At 46.9% G+C, this 23,986-nt stretch overlaps 1 protein-coding gene across 4 annotated transcripts in view; it reads right to left on the bottom strand.

Moving 5' to 3' along the window:
• LOC139386497 (transcription factor 3a) overlaps window positions 1–23,986 on the bottom strand; it is a 43,802-nt gene continuing 19,816 nt past the window's right edge. The window contains exons 4-21 of one of the 4 annotated variants that reach the window (XM_071132068.1): window positions 22,665–22,738; window positions 21,246–21,321; window positions 20,737–20,777; window positions 20,049–20,178; window positions 19,329–19,378; window positions 16,351–16,453; window positions 14,765–14,901; window positions 14,515–14,653; window positions 14,299–14,357; window positions 14,035–14,113; window positions 9,951–10,027; window positions 9,653–9,832; window positions 9,355–9,466; window positions 9,080–9,212; window positions 8,389–8,442; window positions 4,287–4,531; window positions 2,676–2,822; window positions 1–2,141 (exon numbers count right to left, since the gene is read on the bottom strand). In XM_071132068.1, coding sequence (XP_070988169.1) covers window positions 2,683–2,822; window positions 4,287–4,531; window positions 8,389–8,442; window positions 9,080–9,212; window positions 9,355–9,466; window positions 9,653–9,832; window positions 9,951–10,027; window positions 14,035–14,113; window positions 14,299–14,357; window positions 14,515–14,653; window positions 14,765–14,901; window positions 16,351–16,453; window positions 19,329–19,378; window positions 20,049–20,178; window positions 20,737–20,777; window positions 21,246–21,321; window positions 22,665–22,738 — 1,829 coding nt within the window. In that variant the 3' untranslated portion in view covers window positions 1–2,141; window positions 2,676–2,682. Of the gene's footprint in view, window positions 2,142–2,675; window positions 2,823–4,286; window positions 4,535–7,460; window positions 7,703–8,388; window positions 8,443–9,079; window positions 9,213–9,354; window positions 9,467–9,652; window positions 9,833–9,950; window positions 10,028–14,034; window positions 14,114–14,298; window positions 14,358–14,514; window positions 14,654–14,764; window positions 14,902–16,350; window positions 16,454–19,328; window positions 19,379–20,048; window positions 20,179–20,736; window positions 20,778–21,245; window positions 21,322–22,664; window positions 22,739–23,986 lie in introns of all 4 variants that reach the window. The other 3 variants (XM_071132069.1, XM_071132067.1, XM_071132070.1) reach the window with 3 other exon arrangements.

Below are 23,986 nucleotides of genomic sequence, written 5' to 3' on the forward strand. Positions count from 1 at the left end.
TTTATATATGTACTGAAACACTTCCCTCCCATGTCAATTGTCTATATCTGTAAAAGGTTCTCTTGGAAAGCCACGCATGCAGTGACAATCACAGTGAAGTTTCAACAGTGACATTTTCAGACCTGGTGAGTAACTACTAAGAATGATACCAAAGTCAAAAACCTAGCAAGCTGAAAAGGATTGCCATAAAATGAAACTGGTATGAAAAACGTAATACGTTGATCCTTTTTCAACAATATCAGAGTTTGCACTTAAATGTTTGAGTGACAAAGCTTGCCAATACTTTGACATATCCTTTGATAGTAAGTGTGAAATAGTAACTGGTTTAAATGATTTATACAGACCATCTCCAAATGACCTGTACTTCCAACATAGTTGGTGGATGTTCTAGCCATATTAGGAGTGTTGGCGTTTACTACCTTCACCCCTTAGCAACTGGCACTTCTTGCTTTTGTCATCATAAAAAAAGAGATTACTACATTTGGGATGGAAAAAGAGATAGTTTGTTCCTGGCATCTAAAATGAGTTCTTACATTTAAACAAGGTAAACAAAAATAAATGCAATCCAAAAGAAAACTCATACAGCTATATTACAAAGTAAAAAATAAAAAAAATAACATCACTTCTACAAAAAGGAGGATCCTTACAGACTTTATAAATTGTTCATAACGCCCAATGCTTCCTGTAATTTTAAGGAACAAAAAATGTTGTCCATAGTTGGCAGTTGAACGCATTCAAGGGAAGATCGCTATGATATTTCAGGCCCCACGCTACAAAAATCAACCCTCTTGAAGTCCAACCATTATTCCTTCCATACTCGTCGAAATAACTGTAGTCTACTTAAAAAAAACAGACATTTCCTTACGTCGTACATAAAATCTTTAAGTACACATGACCTGGCCATGTAGGTTTGCCTTGCCAACTGATGACACTTGCTCCACAAACCTGAAGAGAAAGAAATGAAGGCAGGTGGTTGACTCAGTTTGGGGCAGAGGGTACTGACCATGCATCCACATGGCCTGGCTGAAATGGAGACAGAACAGGAGGGGTAAAGAAGGGTAAGGGAGTGGCAGTGGAGGGGGAGAGGCTTGCTCTGGTTTAGAGAACACACACACTTCCTGCATGTTTCAGTCCAATCTCCCCAAGTCAGAGTGAGGAAGTCTTGAGATGACCGTGTGATCCTGTTGAAAAGTAGGTGAACCGGAAGTGGTTCTCAGCTAGTAGCGAGTCATGACCTGTCCTGGGTCTCTGTACGTGTTGCTGGGTGGGGACACCTTCCTCACTGGGAGTGCTTCCACTCCACCCATGGCAGTAGCAACAAACAGATGAAGAGGACAAAAATGGAAGGCTTGTAGGATTCCTGGATCAAATAAATACCCACCATACAAATCCTTCAGACAGGCCTGTGTCAGCCCTTATGAGGGCAGAAACTTTTTAAAATCATTGTGCTATATAACAGCACTCTGCCTGACGATTCAATAAGTGTCCCTTCATCACTATGACTGTCCAGTCTTTTACATTCTGGTGGGGGTGGCTGGATACCTCAAACTGTACTGTGTTTCAGCCTTTTGAGAAAAAAAACTGGTGGGGATGACGACGATTCTAACTCTCCCAAGCCTTGGCGTTATGCATGTATATCAGGCACATAGTTACTCACAGGTTAGATTCTGGTGTCACCTTTGCTTGTAATGAAACTATGACCTTATTTTCAGGTGGGAATGGCAGATAACTACCCAAAGGACACAAAATCCTGTTGCTCACATGAGCAATTGATCCAAAAATACTATTTGATCCAAACAAATTTTGCTCCCAACATGTAAAGCAACTTCTCAAAATGTCTTACAAAAACATGACCATTAGGCAGAAAATCATTACGTTTAAATTTCCTCTTTCTGTGGCCCAGTCTCTCCTTGGAGTTCAGGGTGTGTTTACTGTAAATATTCTTCAAAACTCTGGTGTATAGGGGTGTTCATGGTCAGGAATGTGGCCACTGGCTTTGTCAGTTGTGTGTGTGTGTGTGTGTATGCGCTTCTCCACTATATGTGCTATATCGAGAGCGCACCTTTGTGGATTGACGCCCACTGAGATGCATAATAAGACAATAAGGCCACGTCTTCTAAGAGCTGTACAATCAACAGGAGCTGGAAGACAAACAGGGATCGTTATATTACACGTCTTTCTGCCATTGAAATCCACTGAAGTCCAAAACAATGTAACATTTAATGCATATTAAAATACATTCTTGGGATGGAAAATAACTTTCAGTGTACACTTGTAAAGATAGAGTAGACAATACCTTTATATATTGTTTTTATAATAATCTTTGAGAACTAAATCACCAAAATAAAAGCTAGACAGTCAGGAGAATTAAATTCCCCCAAACAATGAATTTAGTAGTAGTGATTTTGTTATTATGTTTGAGCAAAAGAACACAGCATTAGCTATGGCATAACTTGAAGGAAATAGACTTAGAATTCAAATGTCTTTACACCACCAATATGTTTAGAGGTGTGGCCTCTAAAAATGTCAAATTCAGACGGGCTGACCATGCTTATTTCCATGTCCCCTGCCACGCCCACCACCTATCCCCCCCTTTGATCCAGAAAAATAAATGTTATGCTCACGCATGCCACAACAATACATAGGGTATTGACAGTTACAGTATGACAGCTTACCTGGGTGTTACATATGGTTCACAGAGTTGTGTCCATCGCCACCTAACCCGGGGTGCCCCCCTCCCATCTGCATCTGGGGGTCCACCCCCGAAACCTTCTCTTCCTCCCTCCGCTTCAGACACGCTGCCTTGGGGTTCAGGTTACGCTCTTTAGGAAGAGGAGACACGGAATCACAGGGGAGAAGTGGATCTATAGGTTCAGGTAAACTGATGGTGAGCACAAGACAATAGTCAAAGATGGACGCAAGGGGCTTTAACATCAGGTTTCACAGATTCTAGTAAACCGAGAAGGGCTTGGGAGGTTAGGCTTATCTACGAGAGATGTTAAAAACAAAAAAGGCAGGGAGATGTGACAGGCACGGAAGGTATGATTAAGGTGTAGATGCCGCAATATTCTAGATATGAAACAAAATAGAAAAATATATAAATTGGAAAATCATGGAGAACAAAAGACCAAACAAAGAGGAGACAGCTGGACAGAACAGAGGAACGGCCAGACGGCAGCAGTGAGGTCACTAAGTGTTTGGCAGAGGTGAAGCCCCTCCTCTTCCCCATCTCTTTTCGGGGTTGGGTTTGGTAAGGAATCCTTCCAGAGCTACAGGGAAGCCATACCTCAGACCTGCTTCTCCAGGCCTAGTATTAAGAGCTAGTTGGCTGGGTGGTACTGGATCATTTCCAAAAGGGAAGCCTGCCTCAGACCTGATTTTCCAGGCCTAGTATTAAGAGCTAGTTGGCTGGGTGGTACTGGATCATTTCCTAAAGGGAAGCCTGCCTCAGACCTGCTTTTCCAGGCCTAGTATTAAGAGCTAGTTGGCTGGGTGGTACTGGATCATTTCCTAAAGGGAAGCCTGCCTCAGACCTGCTTTTCCAGGCCTAGTATTAAGAGCTAGTTGGCTGGGTGGTACTGGATCATTTCCTAAAGGGAAGCCTGCCTCAGACCTGTTTCTCCAGGCCTAGTATTAAGAGCTAGTTGGCTGGGTGGTACTGGATCATTTCCTAAAGGGAAGCCTGCCTCAGACCTGCTTTTCCAGGCCTAGTATTAAGAGCTAGTTGGCTGGGTGGTACTGGATCATTTCCTAAAGGGAAGCCTGCCTCAGACCTGCTTTTCCAGGCCTAGTATTAAGAGCTAGTTGGCTGGGTGGTACTGGATCATTTCCTAAAGGGAAGCCTGCCTCAGACCTGTTTCTCCAGGCCTAGTATTAAGAGCTAGTTGGCTGGGTGGGGGTGGTACTGGATCATTTCCAAAAGGGAAGCCTGCCTCAGACCTGCTTTTCCAGGCCTAGTATTAAGAGCTAGTTGGCTGGGTGGGGGTGGTACTGGATCATTTCCTAAAGGGAAGCCTGCCTCAGACCTGCTTCACCAGGCCCAGTATTAAGAGCTAGTTGGCTGGGTGGGGGTGGTACTGGATCATTTTCTAAAGGGAAGCCTACCTCAGAGCTGCTTCTCTAGGCCCAGTATTAAGAGCTAGTTGGATGGGTGGTACTGGATCTATTCCTAACAGGGGGCCTACCTCAGATCTCAAGGTCCAATATGAACCCTTTCACTGCCATGCTAGTTGAGTGATAGTTGGCTGGGTGGAGGGTACTAGATAATTTCCTAAAAGGAGGCCTACCTCGGACCTGCTTCTCCAGGCCCATAATGACCTGCGAGGCCTGCTGCAGGATGATGAGTTTGGTCTGGGCCTTGTCGCCGCGCAGGTGCACCTGCACCATCCGGCCCAGCTCCCTGAACGCCTCGTTAATGTCGCGCACGCGCACCCTCTCCCGGACGTTGTTGGCCGAGCGGCGCTCCCGCTCCCGCTTCTCCTTCTCCTCTGCCGTCAGGTTGTCGTCGCTGGGCGAGGCCACGCTGCAGCTGCTGCTGAGGAGGGAGGGGGCATTATGGTACACCCCAACACCTGCTGCTTTTACCCACCAAGTTGCCCCTACGGATTTAAGTTACCCCTAAATGCTGACAGTTTTTACGGATAGTTTATGTGGATAGCCAATTGCTGTTCCAGGGCCAGTTCCCATCTTTTGTCTGGCATAGTTAGACCTGATCCTAGACCAGCACTTCCTTACAGCATTCCCTGCACATTACTCTATTCACATCCTTGATCAGACTGCCTGACTGTGACATCATTCAATAAGTGCCATATTTGGGCAGTAGGCCAGCAGCAGGAAGTGGTGGTTGTCCAGATGGACAGAATGAGTTCCAGGGACGAGGAGGAGGATCACGGATGGATGATCCCGGTGGAGAGTGGTGCGGTGGAGCAGGAGAGCGAGAGAGAGAGCGGATGGATGGACTGCGAAGGACGCGGTAACAGAATCCTTTTGTTTTTACACGGCGGAATCCTGATACAAGAGCACTACTGTTACTGCTATTGTCCATGAACACATCTTTTAAGACCTCACAAATGATAATGGCAACTGGGAATATTTTTTTGTTTACCCAAAGCATGTTTTTCCATCACTTCTCGGGAGACTTTCAATTGGCTAAACAGCGACTTAAGGTTATTTTGTCAAATTGAGTTTTTAAAATGTTGAGTTACGGGTTGACAACCATCATACCAAATGGAATCTGACAGAACCCAGACCAACAGTCTACATCTCCTGCTGATCAGGACCCAGGAGTGTATTCACAGGTGATAATATGAGGCTTTTGGGGGCTGTCAGTGAAGCGGAAAGAAGACCAAGAAAGAGAGGGAGAGGAGGAAAGACAGCAACACACCCTCTACCAGGTCTAGAGAATGGGAAACAGGAACACAGAGATAGAGAAACAGAGAGAGAGCTAGATGCTGGTGCCTCATGTTAAATACATCAGCGGTCAGAGATGTATTATCTGAATGAGTGGAAGCTGAAATCACTGCTGCCATCTGCAAAAGGAAATGACAGAAAGAGAGATGGAGATGGGTATGAAGAGGACTTCAATGAAATCAGTAAATTAAAAATGTTAACATTTGACGAATAAGGGCATGCAACACAGAGACACTGTAATACGAAAGTGAAGTGAGTTAATACATTGAGGAATGGGATAGGAGCAGAACAGTGAGCCCCTCTCATCCAATCACAACCCGTATCTGCATCTGTATAGCCAATCAGCAGGCAGAATACAGGGGGCTCAATGCTGTAACTTGGGAATGGTGACACGTTACACCAGGCCGTTAACATTATACTCAACCTGGAGCAGCAAGTCTGAGGTCAGAGTTTATTAAAAAAAAATGTTGAAAATGTAGGAATCCTCTCTGACAAAAAAATCTTTGCACTTCCCTTTGGGCCATTACCCAAAGCTGATCAAATTAATTTAGAAGTCATTATCGGGGCCTGAAATAATTGTAACAGTGTAAAAAGCTAACAGAAACATAATGGGTTGTTAAACCGTGTTGCTAAGGCCTCATAAGAAGCACAGTGATGGGAGACAGCGATAGAAGCGTATAAGGGAAATCAGAAATATAATATTAATGGGTCGTTCCACCAAATGAGTGCCCTTCACATCCCTTTGATATTTTAAGTAGAAATTGTGCACAAATATAGAATTTTAAAAGCCTATTAATTTAAATGAAGTGCCCTTTAATATAGACCACATGGAAAACTCAATCAGATTTTTTTATATGAATAGACTTGCTAAAGTGCAAAATTCAGCATTTTGACATGTTTCTCCGTGCAGCGTCTGACCTCTAGGAAGATTTTAACCCTCTTAAGCAACATTTCTCCAAGTTCTCACCATCATTGTGAAGTGCTAGCCTTTTTGTTACTTTGACAAAGTCATTTCTGAAGATGAATTATTTCATACAATTAGTGATTCATTTAAGTCTGTCCCTCATTTTAAGGTCAACCCTGTTACGCGACTTGAACTCTCGTTTTAATATGGTGAAACTATTCCTTCAATATTTTTTCCAAAATAAACATCTACTAGTCAAACGATAGTGTAAAAGTAGGTGAGCTGATTCTACTCTTTTTGTCCATTTGCTGGTGTTTTGTGGTGGAAAACTGAGCTGGTCAAGTGTAACGCTTCAACCCTGTTACACATAGAAATGTTTTAACAATTCAACTTTGTGAAGCTTCAAATGCCTCTCCCTGTTGCACACAAGCTTCCCACCATCACAAGGGGATTTATGGCTGATTTAACAAGAATTTGTCCACCTGGTTACTTCGGCTAGTAATGATGTAGTATATATTTTTCTTTGTACCTCTTGAGATGGAAAACATGTTTTTTTATTACGTTGAACATGTGCCCTTTATGACAGAATGTAGAAATTATGAGAATTCCAAAAGTTTTTCTTACACTTCTCAAAGGGCACCGAATTGGTGGAACGCCCCTAATATAATGGAGGGGGAGGCAGTCACATGAAGCAGCCCAGACAGACCGACCCATGCTGTTTAGATCAGGCAACACATACGACACCAAACCAGACATGAATCCAGCGGTAGGTTGTATATGTGCACACAGCAGCAAAGCCTCAAAGGAACGGAGAAGGGGCCACATCCCAAACAGTCTAAATAGCTTCCTTTCCTCGTCCCATTTTCTCCCATCATAACAAACTAGATGGTTGGAAACTTGTTTTAATACTTGAAAGTGGCCTCATCGCCTAGTCTGCTCTCTATCTGCAATGATCTAAAAACACAGGAGCCTGACACCTTTCCAATGACTTCACATCAATGAAGGAAAAGAGAAACCACTCAAGAGTATGGAGACATCCCAGGGCCTTTACCCTGAAGGATACTAGAAGGCATCAGAGAATTGGGACGCGGCCCTACCCTGGTTCTTTGTCCCGTCTAAAACTGGACCCCAGTGACAGCACACTGACCTCGGACTTGCTGCTCCAGGTTGAGTATAACATTAACGGCCTGGTGCAGAATGAGCAGTTTGGTCTGGGGTTTCTCATTAGTCAGGTGTAGCTGACACATGCGCCCCAGCTCCTTAAAGGCTTCGTTGATGTCCCGCACGCGCAGACGCTCACGGGCATTATTTGCCACCCGCCGCTCTTTCTCCCGCTCTTTCTTCAACTCCGGCGGCAGATCCTCGTCATCCTCGTCCTCATCATCGTGACTGATGAAGAGTCAATGTAGGCCAAGGGGGAGGTTTGGTTGGAAGGGATAGAAGACATATTTACTAAAGTGGACAAGACTATTACGTTCTGTTCTAATCACTTGCTAGAGAATGATTAAATGCTTTCATTCTGGGAGTGCTGTACTACAGCTTCTGGACCATTATGACAAAGAATAAGCTCTTCATTCTTTAAGCAAGAAAACAGGACTTTATATAATCTTCTAACATACTTCTGCAAACTCATATACAACATACAAACATGTTTTCTTTATCAATGTTGAAAATGTTAGAGTAAAAGCCAGGTTCATGTGCTGCAATAGCTGTGAAATGATCAAATCCAATTTCATCTAGGTTCAAGTCATCAAATTGACCAATCAAATTCATAATATACTTATGCCATCAGTTACTAAACCTGGGGTATCCCTTTCAGAGCTTGTGTGTTATAAGAATGTGTTATAATTGCAAGATGATACAAACCTTCACTCAAGGCACCAACAACGGCACGGCTCAAGGAGCGAGAAAAGCGTTTGCTAAGCCTGAGTAAATAGTTTATGCTGAAATTCTGCCGACCAGGTATAAATAAATAGATGTCAGTTTATAATTATTCTCAAAAAAATGTTATTTGGTGTCTATATTTCTGGACACACCCCCTGAGGTGAGGCGCACATGACTGGATACAGACTTACTCTGCTCCCGTGTCTGATAGGGAGGAAGAGAAGGTCTGGAAGGAGAACGTCTCTCTGAAAACAACGGTAGACACGAGGGCACACATGATAACAGTGCTAGGGAGAATCACCTCTTTTTGGGTGCTGGGGCTGTGTTAGGTTGAAATAGAGAGGGTAAACCTGCACTCCCTGAATAGACATAATCATTTTCAACAGATGTCTTGAAAATGATCAAATAAATCCTGATAACGTTCAGTGAGAGTTTACCCCCTTTATAATAACAGCAGCACAGTCCCCACGACAAATCATTGAGCCACATTCGCTAGCCTAAGCTAACAAGATGGTTAAACAGATCAAAATGTCCCACTTCCGATACCACAACAATCACCTAGTGCTTAGGTTTTGACGGGAGTTTTATTTACTTTGTAAATAGCACTGCACAAACAACACTAAAAAGAGACTGGAATGCAGTATGGTGTCGAAATGACTTAATCCTTCAATGTGCCAACTGATCAGACAATTGACACGGTAATACCTGCCAGAAAACATCTGAATCCTAACTTAAACGAGCTCTTAATGTAAACTTCCAGGTAAATCATGCATTGACGACGACGACTTGCCTGAACATAGAAGTCCTATACTTGCATCTCAAGAGAGTGGCTGATTTCAGTCATTTTAATGTGTCATTGCTACAGACAGAAGGCTTAGTCACCTTGTTCGGGTGCGAGCCTTCGAGTCTTTCTTCTCGTCCTCTGACTTGTCAGCCACGGAGGAGTTCTCGTCATCCTCCTTGTCCTCCCTTTTGATGTCAGCGCCACTGGACGAGTGTGTGGAGCGAGAGAGGCCTGAGGGAAAATGGGGGGGGGGATAAGTCAATATCAAACACAGTAGATATTTTGAGAAAGAGCGAGAGTCAATCATTTTGTCTCCTTTCCTTTCCTGAATGGCAGGAGAGAGGAAAATAAAGAGTGACAAGGAGGAACTAACTGGTGAAGCCCTCAGGCTGGCTGCCAGGCTGGGCTGAGGGAGGGCCATGGTGAACATGCAGACCAGGACCACTAGAGGGCGGACCAGCAGAGTCCTCATGGTGGTTGGCCATCTACAGAGCAAAGGAGAAACATGGGATTCGATAGTTACAGTCCTACAGTCTCTTCATAACATAGCTGTCACATGACTATTTACATGAGGCTGTATAGAACAGCATGACAATAAATAGACAGAATCCTAAACCTTCCATATGGCTAGATATGCCCACTATAGATCTATTCATCCCTCCGGTTCTTACAAGGTTGGGCAGTCTGTTGGCCAGTCCCAGGCCAGCGTTGTTGAAGGCCTGGGCAAGACCTCCTATCCCAGCGCTGAGGAGGCTGTGCATGTCAGTCAGCCCCCCTGGGCCCCCCTGTCCCCCGGCGTGGCGCTGCAGAACGTGTATTGCCTCCTCCAGACGGTCCTCCATTTTGTTTTGCTGTAGAACAGAAGGTAACTTCAACTCATCCAGCTTGCTTCAGACCAAGGTGTTATTCGTGATATTTTAAGATATGGGACTACACACATCCAGGAGTAGGACATAACATGTAACTCACCAGAGCCTGCAGTCCTCCCTCAAAGTTTGGAGAGGGTGTGGCCTGTCCCGAGCCCCGGGACCACTGAGAGGCAGAACCTACAGAGACAGAGAGACATTAAGCATCTGGACAAAAACTGTGTCTTTGAAAATAGTTGGCACAAACCGCAAGAGTGGGGCTGTCCATCTACCAGGCAAACGACCATTCGGTTGAAAAGCAGTCAACCATAACTTGTTATCTAGTAACTCTAGACAAGATGTAATCTAATTATGTCAAATTTCATTAGAGGTTTTATGGTTGGCCATTTCAGACACCACACTCAAAGCACTGGTGTCAAAGAAGAACCTAATCTGGTCGCTCGATTCCACATTGAACCAACAGTGACATTTGCACTTCATCTGCCTGTGAGAAAAAAAGCTATTTTTTTTGTCATTTTCCATGTGGCTGTAACCTTACACCACAGGATATGGCCCCCTAAGGACTAAAACAGGTGGGATCCGCTAGGCCAGTTCACTGACGTTTTTTCTCTTACACCTACCCAAACACTTAAATCTCTTTAGCAAAATATCACCTTAACCCAGTGTTCAGTCACAACCGAATAGAAACTAGCTAGGAATCAGCAGTAGGCTCCAAACCACCATATAGGAAATGCTTTGCTAGGTTTCATTAAGGGTTAACCCAACTGTGATCCTCCAAGCTACAGGTGTACTCTCCCTGCCATGTCCTGGGGAAGGGCTAGTTACAGGTGTATTCTCCCTGCCCAGTCACCTGCCATGTCCTGGGGAGAGCTAGGTACAGGTGTATTTTCCCTGCCCAGTCACCTGCTATGTCCTGGGGAGAGCTAGTTACAGGTGTATTCTCCCTGCCCAGTCACCTGCTATGGCCTGGGGAGAGCTAGGTACAGGTGTATTTTCCCTGCCCAGTCACCTGCTATGGCCTGGGGAAAGCTAGGTACAGGTGTATTCTCCCTGCCCAGTCACCTGCTATGGCCTGGGGAGAGCTAGGTACAGGTGTATTTTCCCTGCCCAGTCACCTGCTATGTCCTGGGGAGAGCTAGGTACAGGTGTATTCATCCTTCCCAGTCACCTGCTATGTCCTGGGGAGAGCTAGGTACAGGTGTATTTTCCCTGCCCAGTCACCTGCTATGGCCTGGGGAGAGCTAGGTACAGGTGTATTCTCCCTGCCCAGTCACCTGCTATGTCCTGGGGAGAGCTAGGTACAGGTGTATTCTCCCTGCCCAGTCACCTGCTATGGCCTGGGGAGAGCTAGGTACAGGTGTATTCTCCCTGCCCAGTCACCTGCTATGTCCTGGGGAGAGCTAGGTACAGGTGTATTTTCCCTGCTATGTCCTGGGGAGAGCTAGGTACAGGTGTATTTTCCCTGCCCAGTCACCTGCTATGTCCTGGGGAGAGCTAGGTACAGGTGTATTCTCCCTGCCCAGTCACCTGCTATGGCCTGGGGAGAGCTAGGTACAGGTGTATTCTCCCTGCCCAGTCACCTGCTATGGCCTGGGGAGAGCTAGGTACAGGTGTATTCTCCCTGCCCAGTCACCTGCTATGTCCTGGGGAGAGCTAGGTACAGGTGTATTCTCCCTGCCCAGTCACCTGCTATGTCCTGGGGAAAGCTAGGTACAGGTGTATTCTCCCTGCCCAGTCACCTGCTATGTCCTGGGGAGAGCTAGGTACAGGTGTATTTTCCCTGCCCAGTCACCTGCTATGTCCTGGGGAGAGCTAGGTACAGGTGTATTCTCCCTTCCCAGTCACCTGCTATGGCCTGGGGAGAGCTAGGTACAGGTGTATTTTCCCTGCCCAGTCACCTGCTATGTCCTGGGGAGAGCTAGGTACAGGTGTATTCTCCCTGCCCAGTCACCTGCTATGGCCTGGGGAAAGCTAGGTACAGGTGTATTCTCCCTGCCCAGTCACCTGCTATGTCCTGGGGAGAGCTAGGTACAGGTGTATTCTCCCTGCCCAGTCACCTGCTATGGCCTGGGGAGAGCTAGGTACAGGTGTATTCTCCCTGCCCAGTCACCTGCTATGTCCTGGGGAGAGCTAGGTACAGGTGTATTCTCCCTGCTATGTCCTGGGGAGAGCTAGGTACAGGTGTATTTTCCCTGCCCAGTCACCTGCTATGTCCTGGGGAGAGCTAGGTACAGGTGTATTTTCCCTGCCCAGTCACCTGCTATGTCCTGGGGAGAGCTAGTTACAGGTGTATTCTCCCTGCCCAGTCACCTGCTATGGCCTGGGGAGAGCTAGGTACAGGTGTATTTTCCCTGCCCAGTCACCTGCTATGTCCTGGGGAGAGCTAGGTACAGGTGTATTCTCCCTGCCCAGTCACCTGCTATGTCCTGGGGAGAGCTAGTTACAGGTGTATTCTCCCTGCTATGTCCTGGGGAGAGCTAGTTACAGGTGTATTCTCCCTGCCATGTCCTGGGGAGAGCTAGGTACAGGTGTATTCTCCCTGCCCAGTCACCTGCTATGTCCTGGGGAGAGCTAGGTACAGGTGTATTCTCCCTGCCCAGTCACCTGCTATGTCCTGGGGAGAGCTAGGTACAGGTGTATTCTCCCTGCCCAGTCACCTGCTATGTCCTGGGGAGAGCTAGGTACAGGTGTATTCTCCCTGCCCAGTCACCTGCTATGTCTTGGGGAGAGCTAGGTACAGGTGTATTTTCCCTGCCCAGTCACCTGCTATGTCCTGGGGAGAGCTAGGTACAGGTGTATTTTCCCTGCCCAGTCACCTGCTATGGCCTGGGGAGAGCTAGGTACAGGTGTATTTTCCCTGCCCAGTCACCTGCTATGTCCTGGGGAGAGCTAGGTACAGGTGTATTCTCCCTGCCCAGTCACCTGCTATGTCCTGGGGAGAGCTAGGTACAGGTGTATTTTCCCTGCCCAGTCACCTGCTATGTCCTGGGGAGAGCTAGGTACAGGTGTATTTTCCCTGCCCAGTCACCTGCTATGTCCTGGGGAGAGCTAGGTACAGGTGTATTCTCCCTGCCCAGTCACCTGCTATGTCCTGGGGAAAGCTAGGTACAGGTCTACTCTCCCTGCCCAGTCACCTGCTATGTCCTGGGGAGAGCTAGGTACAGGTGTATTCTCCCTGCCCAGTCACCTGCTATGTCCTGGGGAGAGCTAGGTACAGGTGTATTCTCCCTGCCCAGTCACCTGCTATGTCCTGGGGAGAGCTAGGTACAGGTGTATTCTCCCTGCCCAGTCACCTGCTATGTCCTGGGGAGAGCTAGGTACAGGTGTATTCTCCCTGCTATGTCCTGGGGAGAGCTAGGTACAGGTGTATTTTCCCTGCCCAGTCACCTGCTATGTCCTGGGGAGAGCTAGGTACAGGTGTATTTTCCCTGCCCAGTCACCTGCTATGTCCTGGGGAGAGCTAGGTACAGGTGTATTCTCCCTGCCCAGTCACCTGCTATGTCCTGGGGAGAGCTAGGTACAGGTGTATTCTCCCTGCTATGTCCTGGGGAGAGCTAGGTACAGGTGTATTTTCCCTGCCCAGTCACCTGCTATGTCCTTGGGAGAGCTAGGTACAGGTGTATTTTCCCTGCCCAGTCACCTGCTATGTCCTGGGGAGAGCTAGGTACAGGTGTATTCTCCCTGCTATGTCCTGGGGAGAGCTAGGTACAGGTGTATTTTCCCTGCCCAGTCACCTGCTATGTCCTGGGGAGAGCTAGGTACAGGTGTATTCTCCCTGCCCAGTCACCTGCTATGTCCTGGGGAGAGCTAGTTACAGGTGTATTCTCCCTGCTATGTCCTGGGGAGAGCTAGTTACAGGTGTATTCTCCCTGCTATGTCCTGGGGAGAGCTAGGTACAGGTGTATTCTCCCTTCCCAGTCACCTGCCATGTCCTGGGGAGAGCTAGGTACAGGTGTATTCTCCCTGCCCAGTCACCTGCTATGTCCTGGGGAGAGCTAGGTACAGGTGTATTCTCCCTGCCCAGTCACCTGCTATGTCCTGGGGAGAGCTAGGTACAGGTGTATTCTCCCTGCCCAGTCACCTGCTATGTCCTGGGGAGAGCTAGTTACAGGTGTATTTTCCCTGCCCAGTCACCTGCTATGGCCTGGGGAGAGCTAGGTACAGGTGTATTTTCCCTGCCCAGTCACCTGCTATGGCCTGGGGAGAGCCCACTGGAGTAGATGGAGATGAAGGGAAGGTGTTGCTGTTGTGGTCCGAAGGATAAATCTACACAGAAAAAAACAATGAAACAGTAATTCAATAGTCAGATCTATGATACAGAAAACAGTAGAACAGAAACTCGGCCTTCTCTATTATTTGCAGATTGGGTTTTATCTTAGTCTTGGTAGATAAATCAACTTTGCATAATCACTGAAGACTATGCTTGATGTGGTCTGTGCCACTCTACTCACTGATGCCAGGGCTTTGCCGATCTCATCTCCTGAGCTAGGTGGAGCTGTTCCCCGGTTGGCTGGGAGGGAACAACCGGGTGGATAGTAAACAATTAGAACTGACATTTTTACAATTTAGAGAAAAGATGAAGGTAAAGGAAGAGCCAAAAAGTGAGAGAAAAACAGAGACAGGCAGATAAAAACAGTCTACAGAGTGTCAGTGGTAGACAGTCGTACCCATGATGCCGTCTGTTCCATTGATGGGGGGTGTGTGGTTGGGGACTCCGTAGCCAGCGGACCCAGGGTGAAAGCTCCCGTTCACCTCGCTGCCGTGCAGGGGGTAGTTCTGGGGCGAAAGTGGCAACGGCTGGCGCTTCTGCACAAAAACAGGCTCAAAGTCATTCTCTGGGCGATGAGTGAGAGAGAAATGGTAATGTATTCTATACTACTATATAGAGAACCAGCTAGTGTGTGTTAGTAGTCGCACCAGTCTGTCCTGCGGGTTGATGGCCGTGAAGGGGGCGGGCTGGCCCAGGTGAGGGGAGTTACCCAGCACAGCAGAGTAGCCCGGCTGCCCCATCGGCCCGGCAGAACTCCACGGGTCAGGGGAGGGGTGCAGACCTTCTGTCAGGGGGGGGAACAGGAGGAGGGGTGTTTGTGTGTAGAGGGAGTGATGTTTGTGTGGAGGGGAGAGGGTGGTGAGAGGGGTGTTTGTGTGGAGGGGAGTGGTGGTGAGAGGGGGGGGTTGTGAGGGTACAGGGGAAAGGGGGGGGGGAATAGAAAGAGCCACCAAAAATAAGACAAGGGGTCACATTCGCCTGATGACTCCATCTTACTGTACAGACAGACGACTCACTAGCACACTGCCATAAGGTGTTTCAACAGGGAGGATGAGACAATACTACAGGCAGTAATGGGGCACATACATTGTGGCCAGTTTATTAGGTACACCTGCCTGTTCACAAAAATGGATCGCTCCTACAGACATAGACTCAGGTGACCGTGGATTGCTATATAAAGCAGGCACACGGCAGAGGCATTCAGTTACTGTTTGATTGAACACTAGAATGGGCTAAACAGGGGCTAAACAGGCGCAGCGGTCTAAGGCATCGCAGTGCTTGAGGTGTCACTACAGATCCGGGTTTGATCCCGGGCACTGTCGCAGTTGTTCGTGACCAGGGGACCCATGAGGCGACGCAAAATCGATAGGTTTGCCCGGCCGGGATGCCCTTGTCCCATCGCGATCTAGCGACTCCTGTGGCGGGTCGGGCGCAATGCACGCTGACACGGTCGCCAGGTGTACGGTGTTTCCTCCGACACATTAGTGCGGCTGGCTTCCGGGTTAAGCAGGCAGTGCGGCTTGGCAGGGTCGTGTTTCAGAGGACAAGACTAACTAACAATTGAATATCACAAAATTGGGGAGAAAAAGGGGTAAAAAAAGGGGTAAAAACAACAACAATTCTTACAATAAAAGAAAAGAATTGTCAAAACAAGTGAGTGAGGATGGTATGAGAGTCTTTTCCAGGCCCGCTGGTTCCAGTATCTCAGGAACACTCCCATCAGCTAACTACAACAAGAATTGTCTCCAGTGGGAAAGCGATCAACACTGGACAATTGAGGAATGGAAAAATGTTGCCTGGTCCGACGAACCCTGGTTCCTATTGAGTTAGGTAGTCAGGATTAGGCGTAAGCAGTGAGTCCATGGCCCCATCCTGCCTGGTGTCAACGGTACAGGCTGGTTGTGTAATGGTGTGGGGAATGTTTTCCTGGCACACGTTAGGTCCCTTGATACCAATTGATCAACGTTTCCATTCCCCATAGAATTCAGGCTGTTCTGTATGCAAAGGAGAGTCTGACCTGGTACTAGATGAGTGTACATAATAAACTGCCCACTGAGTGTATATGACATCATTGGTCAGCTAAATACATTATTTCAGTAAATCACCTAACCCAAAATGGCATTTCAGACAACTTTCTCCATGTTGCCGAGGTAGTAAAGTGGGTAAACCCATAGTGCTAAGTATATTGTGTAGTTTAGGCCCCCAGACATGATCTGGTATACACTACACTAACCTTGCATATAGAAGGAGCCGGGGTAGCCCACGTTCCCAGGCTTGGAGGCAGGATACCCCGCAACGTCTCGGTTATAGTCCTCTCCGGAGGCCGACGCATAAACCTACAGAACACACACAGTAGGGAGATGGGGGAAATCAGACAGTAAAAAAAGGTTTCAAGTTAATCTCACAGGCACAAGTACAGTGAAATGCCTTCCTTACAGGTTCTAAATCCAACAATACAATAATCTTATCAACATAGTACTAAAACAACATGAGGTAGAACAAACACAAGCAAAAATAAGAACACGAGAAGTAATTCATATACAGGGTCAGTTTCAATATCATATATACAATGTGCAGGGATACTGGAGTGATAGAGGTAGATATGTATAGGGGTAAGGAGACAGGGATACTGGAGTGATAGAGGTAGATATGTATAGGGGTAAGGTGACAGGGATACTGGAGTGATGGAGGTAGATATGTATAGGGGTAAGGTGACAGGGATACTGGAGTGATGGAGGTAGATATGTATAGGGGTAAGGGGATAGGGATACTGGAGTGATGGAGGTAGATATGTATAGGGGTAAGGGGATAGGGATACTGGAGTGATAGAGGTAGACATGTATAGGGATACTGGAGTGATGGAGGTAGATATGTATAGGGGTAAGGTGACAGGGATACTGGAGTGATGGAGGTAGATATGTATAGGGGTAAGGGGATAGGGATACTGGAGTGATGGAGGTAGATATGTATAGGGGTAAGGTGACAGGGATACTGAAGTGATGAGGTAGATATGTACAGGGATACTGGAGTGATAGGGGTAGATATGTATAGGGGTAAGGAGACAGGGATACTGAAGTGATGAGGTAGATATGTACAGGGATACTGGAGTGATAGAGGTAGATATGTATAGGGGTAAGGTGACTAGGCATCAGGATATATGATAAACAGAGTAGCAGCAGCGTATATGATGATTGTATGCGTGTGTGTGTGTGTGTGTGTATATATAGAGTCAGTATAAATGTGTGTGTGAGCAAATTAAGTAAGTGTGTGTGCGAGTGTGTTTGAGTGCCAGTGTGCGTGAGTGTGTAGAGTCCTGTGAGTGTGTAGAGTCCTGTGAGTGTGTAGAGTCCTGTGAGTGTGCATAGAAAGTGCAAAAATACAAGGATCAACTCAGATAGTCTGTGTAGCCATTTAGCAGTCTCATGGCTTGGGGATAGAAGCTTTTCAGGAGCCTGTTGGTGTCTATGGCTTGGTTGGCTGGGGTCTGTAACATGGTATTTTCTAATGATTCCCAAGTGATCTGAAATAGTAGACTGTGTGTGGTCAAAACCTTGTATCCTGTCTTGATTAGGCCACCCACCCACACACACATTGAACACTGCTCAAATGGTTGGTATGTCAATTGAGGAGTACATTTGTACTCTCTCTTTTTACTGCTTAATTCAAAATCAACAGCCTCTATGGCATTTGAGGACACTGGGGCTTTGTCTTTACTATTGAACTAAGCAGTGTGGAAGGTTTTCTTAGGGGATGTTCTGTTACTAAGACAACAAACAGATTTTAAACAGACAAGAATTCCACACACACAGTTATAGTAAAGTATCCTTTTGGTCACATTAACTAGCCTATACAAAGTACAAGATAAACTCTGTGTGCTCCTGTACAATCTGCTGGATGTAGGTTCAGTAAACTGCCTTGAACCAATGACAGGGAGGCTGCCATTAACCAAGAACAATATCTGAACTCCTTATGTTCTGTTACCAAGACAACAAATTCATTCTTTACTGGCTCAGAAGGAGCCATAAACCCAAAGTTTCTTCTCTGTGATCTCAGGGTCTTACGGCTAGGTTTGAGATTGTATACGGTGTGTCTGTGCTAGTGTGTGTTCTGGTTAACACACATGATCCAGTCTTCTCTCAGGCTTACAGAGCATCACACAGAATTGATAGTTGTCTCTGGCATGTCACTTAAGAGGTGAAGGTCCTGAGGTTGTGAACTAGCAGATGCCACAGAATCAGCCCAATTCTGGCATGCATGAGATAATAAAACTATGGGCCAGACGACTCAGTTCCTACACAGTGAAGTTGTTTCTCTAATTTGATTAAACAGAGAGAGGAAGAGAGGAATAGAGGGTGAGAGGAAGAGAGGAAGAGGGGGAGAGGGAATGGAGAGATGCACTCCTAATTACTGTGCCATCTGCCCATTCCTGGACTGCAGCCAACTCTACAGGCAGCTGGGATAGAGGGATGGGGGAGGGAGAAAAAGAGTGAGATGGAGGAAAAGAGAGCGGGGGAGGGTGAGAGAGAAACAGAAAGGAGGGTTGGAGCAAGTAGAACTCACAAGAGGGAGATGGAGAGAAAAAAAGAGGGAGGGGAGAGAAGGAAAAAGATGGAAGGTGAACAGTCGACACTGTATAGAGGAGGTTTAGTGAAGTCATCAAGCCTCATTCTTTACCTTAAGCAATGGACGGGTGAGAATGCTGGGCTGGAAGGAATGCATGCACATCTATAAAATAAATGGCCTACAAATAAAACCCACTATAAATACAGAAGTCTAAATAAATGAATGGGTGAATGAGTGGGGCTCAGTTTATTTTTTCACCACAGCTGTGGGGCTGGAGGCCCTCTCTCTCTCTGCCAGTTTGGCTGCTGTTCTAAAACCCAGGGTTATAGTCTGGGGATTGGTGTGCGTCCACATTACACACACTGACAATGAGGGCTGGGAGGCAGTTTAGGCATGGGGGATGCAGAACATGTGTGTGTAAGGGAGTGGGTTGGGTGAATGTTTTAGATGAGGGAGCATTCCTGAGAGTGAGTGGGGAAAGGTTGGAATATGGTTGGGTGACACGGTTTCTTGTGTAGGTGGGCTCATTTTGGGTTGGAAGGGGCAAAAGGTCTGAAACAGGTTTGTGTTCTTCAGGGACAATAGGCAGACTAAGGTGTGGCAGTCTGGTACTAGGAGGTAATGGTGGGAGAGGGAAGCAGTACTTACTGAAGAGGGCAGGCCAGGGGGAACTTTCCTGATCTTTTTTGGCTGGCCATCTGAGGAGACACACACAGTGAGTACATAGATGAAACAACAGAGTTATGAATGCAGTGTTAACAGTTCGGGCATATCGATGAATGGGTTCATTCATGCTGTGAATGGGTTCATTCATGCTGTCCATTAGGTAAGCTCTCTGCTGGTAGGAATATGTCTTTATGAGCCCTTATAAATGCCTTAATCAAACAGAATCTTATCTTATCCAACCAGTGTGTTTATGCAATGGTGTCCCCCCCCCCCCCAATTGAACCCCTGGCCGGTTTAGCAGAAGTGAGATTTCTCTGGTTGTTATTTTAAACATCAGTAGGAGAAGTGAGGGTAATCACAGTCCTACAAATACACCAGAATAAAGAGCAACTCCTTCACATAGTAATAGTATTAGTGGAGTGAATATGGTCGTGAATTCCCTGTGATTTTACAAGGGACCTGCCAATTAGTTGACACTATGAATTGTTTCATGTAATTCAACTGCAGTAAGCATTAGCAGTAGAAATAGAACTGGAAGCTAATTTAAAAAAAGACCCTCCAATATGACCAGAAGGAAACACCATGAAACACTGCTTTACATTGGAATGTCGGTTCTACATTGGAATGTCGGTTCTACATTGGAATGTGTGCTCCATCTTCCTTGCATTCTATGGGATAATATTCTGTGGTTTCTGTCCTTACCCATGCTCTCCTGGGTGGATCTCCTGCGAGGATTGAACTGGGAGGGGTAGAACTGGGAGCCTGACTTCAGACCCGAGGGGGACAGGGCATCAGGACTGGGCATGGGCATCTCACTGGGCATAAAGCCCGGCTACACGGGAGGAGAGAAGACCAGGTCCAGTCACACAAATACTGCTAGAGACAGTAATGTTTAGAGGGGACGAGAAGGACGAGAAGGACGAGGGGAGCAGGACGAGGGGACGAGAAGGACGAGGGGAGCAGGGCGAGGGGACGAGAAGGACAAGGGGAGCAGGGCGAGGGGACGAGGGGAGCAGGACGAGGGGAGCAGGACGAGAGGAGCAGGACGAGGGGACGAGAGGAGCAGGGTGAGGGCACGAGAAAGACAAGGGGGGCAGGACGAGAAGGACGAGGGGAGCAGGACGAGGGGACGAGAAGGACGAGGGGAGCAGGAGAGAGGATGAGAAAGACAAGGGGAGCAGGAGAGAGGATGAGAAAGACAAGGGGAGCAGGAGAGAGGATGAGAAGGACGAGGGGACGAGAAGGACGAGGGGAGCAGGAGAGAGGATGAGAAGGACGAGGGGAGCAGATTCACAATAAAAATGACTCAGCGGAAGAGACCACAGCTACAGATGGGAGAGCTAGTCACAAGAGGGGAAAAACAAGTTGGAAAATAAATGACTGATTTTACCTGTGCTCCAAAAGAAGAGTAAGGTCCTCGCTCAGCTTTGCCTAAAAACAGAGAGGGACAATCAGGGCAGGACATGGTAAAAACCTTTAAAGGCTGTTTCACTCATCTCCAGCACATTAACAACCACCCCTTATCTGCCACCCGCCCGCCGTGTGAGGTGCTCTATATGAAGGGTTGTATTTATGACTTTAGACAGGAGCAAAACAACTTGGCTCGTTATAGAGGGTCCGAGGGTAATTAAAGCCTAACCCCCATCTCTGCTCTCCTGACAGCTCAGCTGAGAGACACACAAACATGCTATAGGCCACACTAATCCCTTGGGAGAGGTTTGTTTGTGCTCCTAAACCCCTCAAACCCCCCCCCCCCCCCCCCCCCCCCAGCCCTTTGTCATGATGGGGACGTCCAATCAGCTGAGCTAAATTAAATGGAAGGCCAGGGAGAGAACCTGGTCCAGATACAAGATCTAAAACATAGGCCAGGATGGAGGAAATATATTCAGATCTCCTTACCCACAATTCCTGAGCCGAACATAGGGGTGGAAGCCAGGCATTCGTGCTCATTGTAATGAGTTCCTTCACCATAACCCTTGAGGGAAGAAGAGAAACAGACAAAAGAGAGAGATGAAGAATTTAAATCAAATGCTGTGTCTTAAAACAGATTCAACATGACCATCTACAAGCAAAACACACTGTGCCTGTGAGCTCTTTGGACCAAACTGTTACGTCCAGATAAGACTAGTCATATGGATGAGTAATATCCACGGTGTAAGAACATGTTGATACACTACATGACCAAAAGTATGTGGACACCTGCTTGTCGTACAGCTCATTCCAAAATCATGGACATTAACATTGAGTTGGTCTCTCCTTTACGGCTATAGAAGCCTCCACTCTTCTAGGAAGGCTTTTAACTAGATGTTGGAACATTGCATGACTTGCTTCCATTCAGCCACAAGAACATTAGTGAAGTTGGGCATTTAGGCCTGGCTAGAAGTTGGTGTTTGATGGGGTTGAGGTCAGGGCTCTGTGCAGTCCAGTTAAGTTCTTCCACACAGATCAACAAAACATTTTTGTATAGACCTCGCTTTGTGCATGGGGACAATGTCATGCTGAAACAGGAAAGGGAATGCCCCAAACTGTCGCCACAAAGATGGAATTACAGAATCGTCTAGAATGTCATTGTATGCTGTAGCGTCAAGATTTAAATTCCCTGGAACTAAGGGGCCTAGTCCAAACCATGAAAAACAGCCCCAGACCATTATTATTCCTCCTCCGCCAAACTTTACAGTTGTCACTATGCATTGGGGCAGGTAGCGTTCTCCTGGCACCCGCCAAACTCAGATTTGTCTGTCAGACTGCCAGATGGTGAAGTGTGATTCATCACTCCAGAGAACACGTTTTCACTGCTCGGCATTGCACATGGTGATCTTAGGCTTGTGTTTCGGGCTGCTCAGCCATGGAAAGCCACTTCATGAAGCTCCCGACGAACAGTTAATGTGCTGACGTTGCTTCCAGAGGCAGTTTAGAACTCGGTAGTGAGCGTTGCAACGTGCTTCACCACTCGGCGGTCCCGTTCTGGGAGCTTGTGTGGCCTACCATTTCGCAGCTGAGCCATTGTTGCTCCTAGATGTTTTCACTTCACAATAACAGCAATTACAGTTGACCAGGGCAACTCGAGCAGGACAGAAATTTGATGAACCGACTTCTTGGAAAGCTGGCATCCTATGACGGTGCCACGTTGAAAGTCATGAGCTCATCAGTAAGGCCATCCTACTGTCAATGGTTGTCTATGGAGATTGCATGGAGGTGTGCTCGATTTTATACACCCGTCAGCAATGGGTGTGGCTGAACTAGCCGAATCCACTAATTTGAAGGGGTGTCCACATACACTATATATACACAAAAGTGTAGTGTGCAGTGTTCCCTTACCCGTCCCTGGTTGAAGGAAGGGCTGTTCTGTTCTCCAGATGCCCAGGGGGTAGAACCGCTTCGATCATCCATACCTAGAACAAAGACCATGGAAACAGGGTTAGACCTGAAAGGTGTTGGACTGGAAAAGGACCAAATAAATACTTAATCTAAATTACCCCTAGACCCCCCCCACCCGAGTATTGATAGGTTTGAGTGGGTTGGAAATGTGTGCAGAATATGGCAAAAATTCCACCCAGCCAATCAAGGTGGAGCATTACCATAACCTCAATACCTATCCAATCTTTTCAGAGCCACACTAGTACCTAGAAGATAGAGGCTGGAGGGTGGCCTGTTCAGGCACTGCAGCTTCCAAATAACCTTTGGTTGAGCACTGCTACTTCAGCTCCCAGTGTCCACTCTGCCGCGGGTTGATTTTGTCCACCCACACCAGACACGATCAGGACACACAGGTTGAAATATCACAAATTAACTCTGAACAAACTATATTAATTTGGGGACAGGTAAAAAAAATAAAAATTATGGCAACATTTATGGCAATTTAGGTAGCTAGCTTGCTGTTGCTAGCTAATTTGTCCTGGGAAAAAACATTGGGTTGTTATTTTACAAATGCACAAGGTCCTCTACACCGACAAAAGGGTAAACAGAGTTTGTTTTAGTAAATCGCTCCTCCTTCAGGCTTCTTCTTTAGACTTTATATGGAGGTTGGCAACCAACTTTAATTTAAGGTGCATTACCACTACCAACTGGACTATGGACCTCAGTTCATCTTTCAATCACCCACGTCGGTATACGCTCCTAAAAACCAATGAGGAGATGGGAAAGACGGGACTTGCAGCGCATCAAGTGTCACAAATAGAACCAAGTTCTATTTTAGCACCTGGCTATGCAGACACGTGTGAGCAGTGTGGGTGCAATGCTTGAAAAACACGTTAACTGTCTTTCAAAGATGATTCGTAAAAATCCAAATAACTTCACAGATCTTCATGGTAAAGGGTTTAAACACCGTTTCCCATGCTTATTCAATGAACCATAAACAATTAATGAACATGCACCTGTGCAATTAAGGTCACAGTTATGAAAACTTAGTACACTAAAAAGAGGCCTTTCTACTGACTCTGAAAGACACCAAAAGGAAGATGCCCAGGTTCCCTGCTCATCAGTGTGAAGATGAGGCCTGTTGTAAGGCAGGTCCTCACCAAACATCACCAGCAACAACGTCACCTATGGGCACAAACCCACCGTCGCTGGACCAGACAGGCCTGGCAAAAAGTGCTCTTCATTGACGAGTTGCGGTTTTGTCTCACCAGGAGTGATGGTCA

Source organism: Oncorhynchus clarkii, chromosome 28 (genome assembly GCF_045791955.1).
Source record: "Oncorhynchus clarkii lewisi isolate Uvic-CL-2024 chromosome 28, UVic_Ocla_1.0, whole genome shotgun sequence".
Lineage (NCBI taxonomy): Eukaryota > Metazoa > Chordata > Actinopteri > Salmoniformes > Salmonidae > Oncorhynchus > Oncorhynchus clarkii.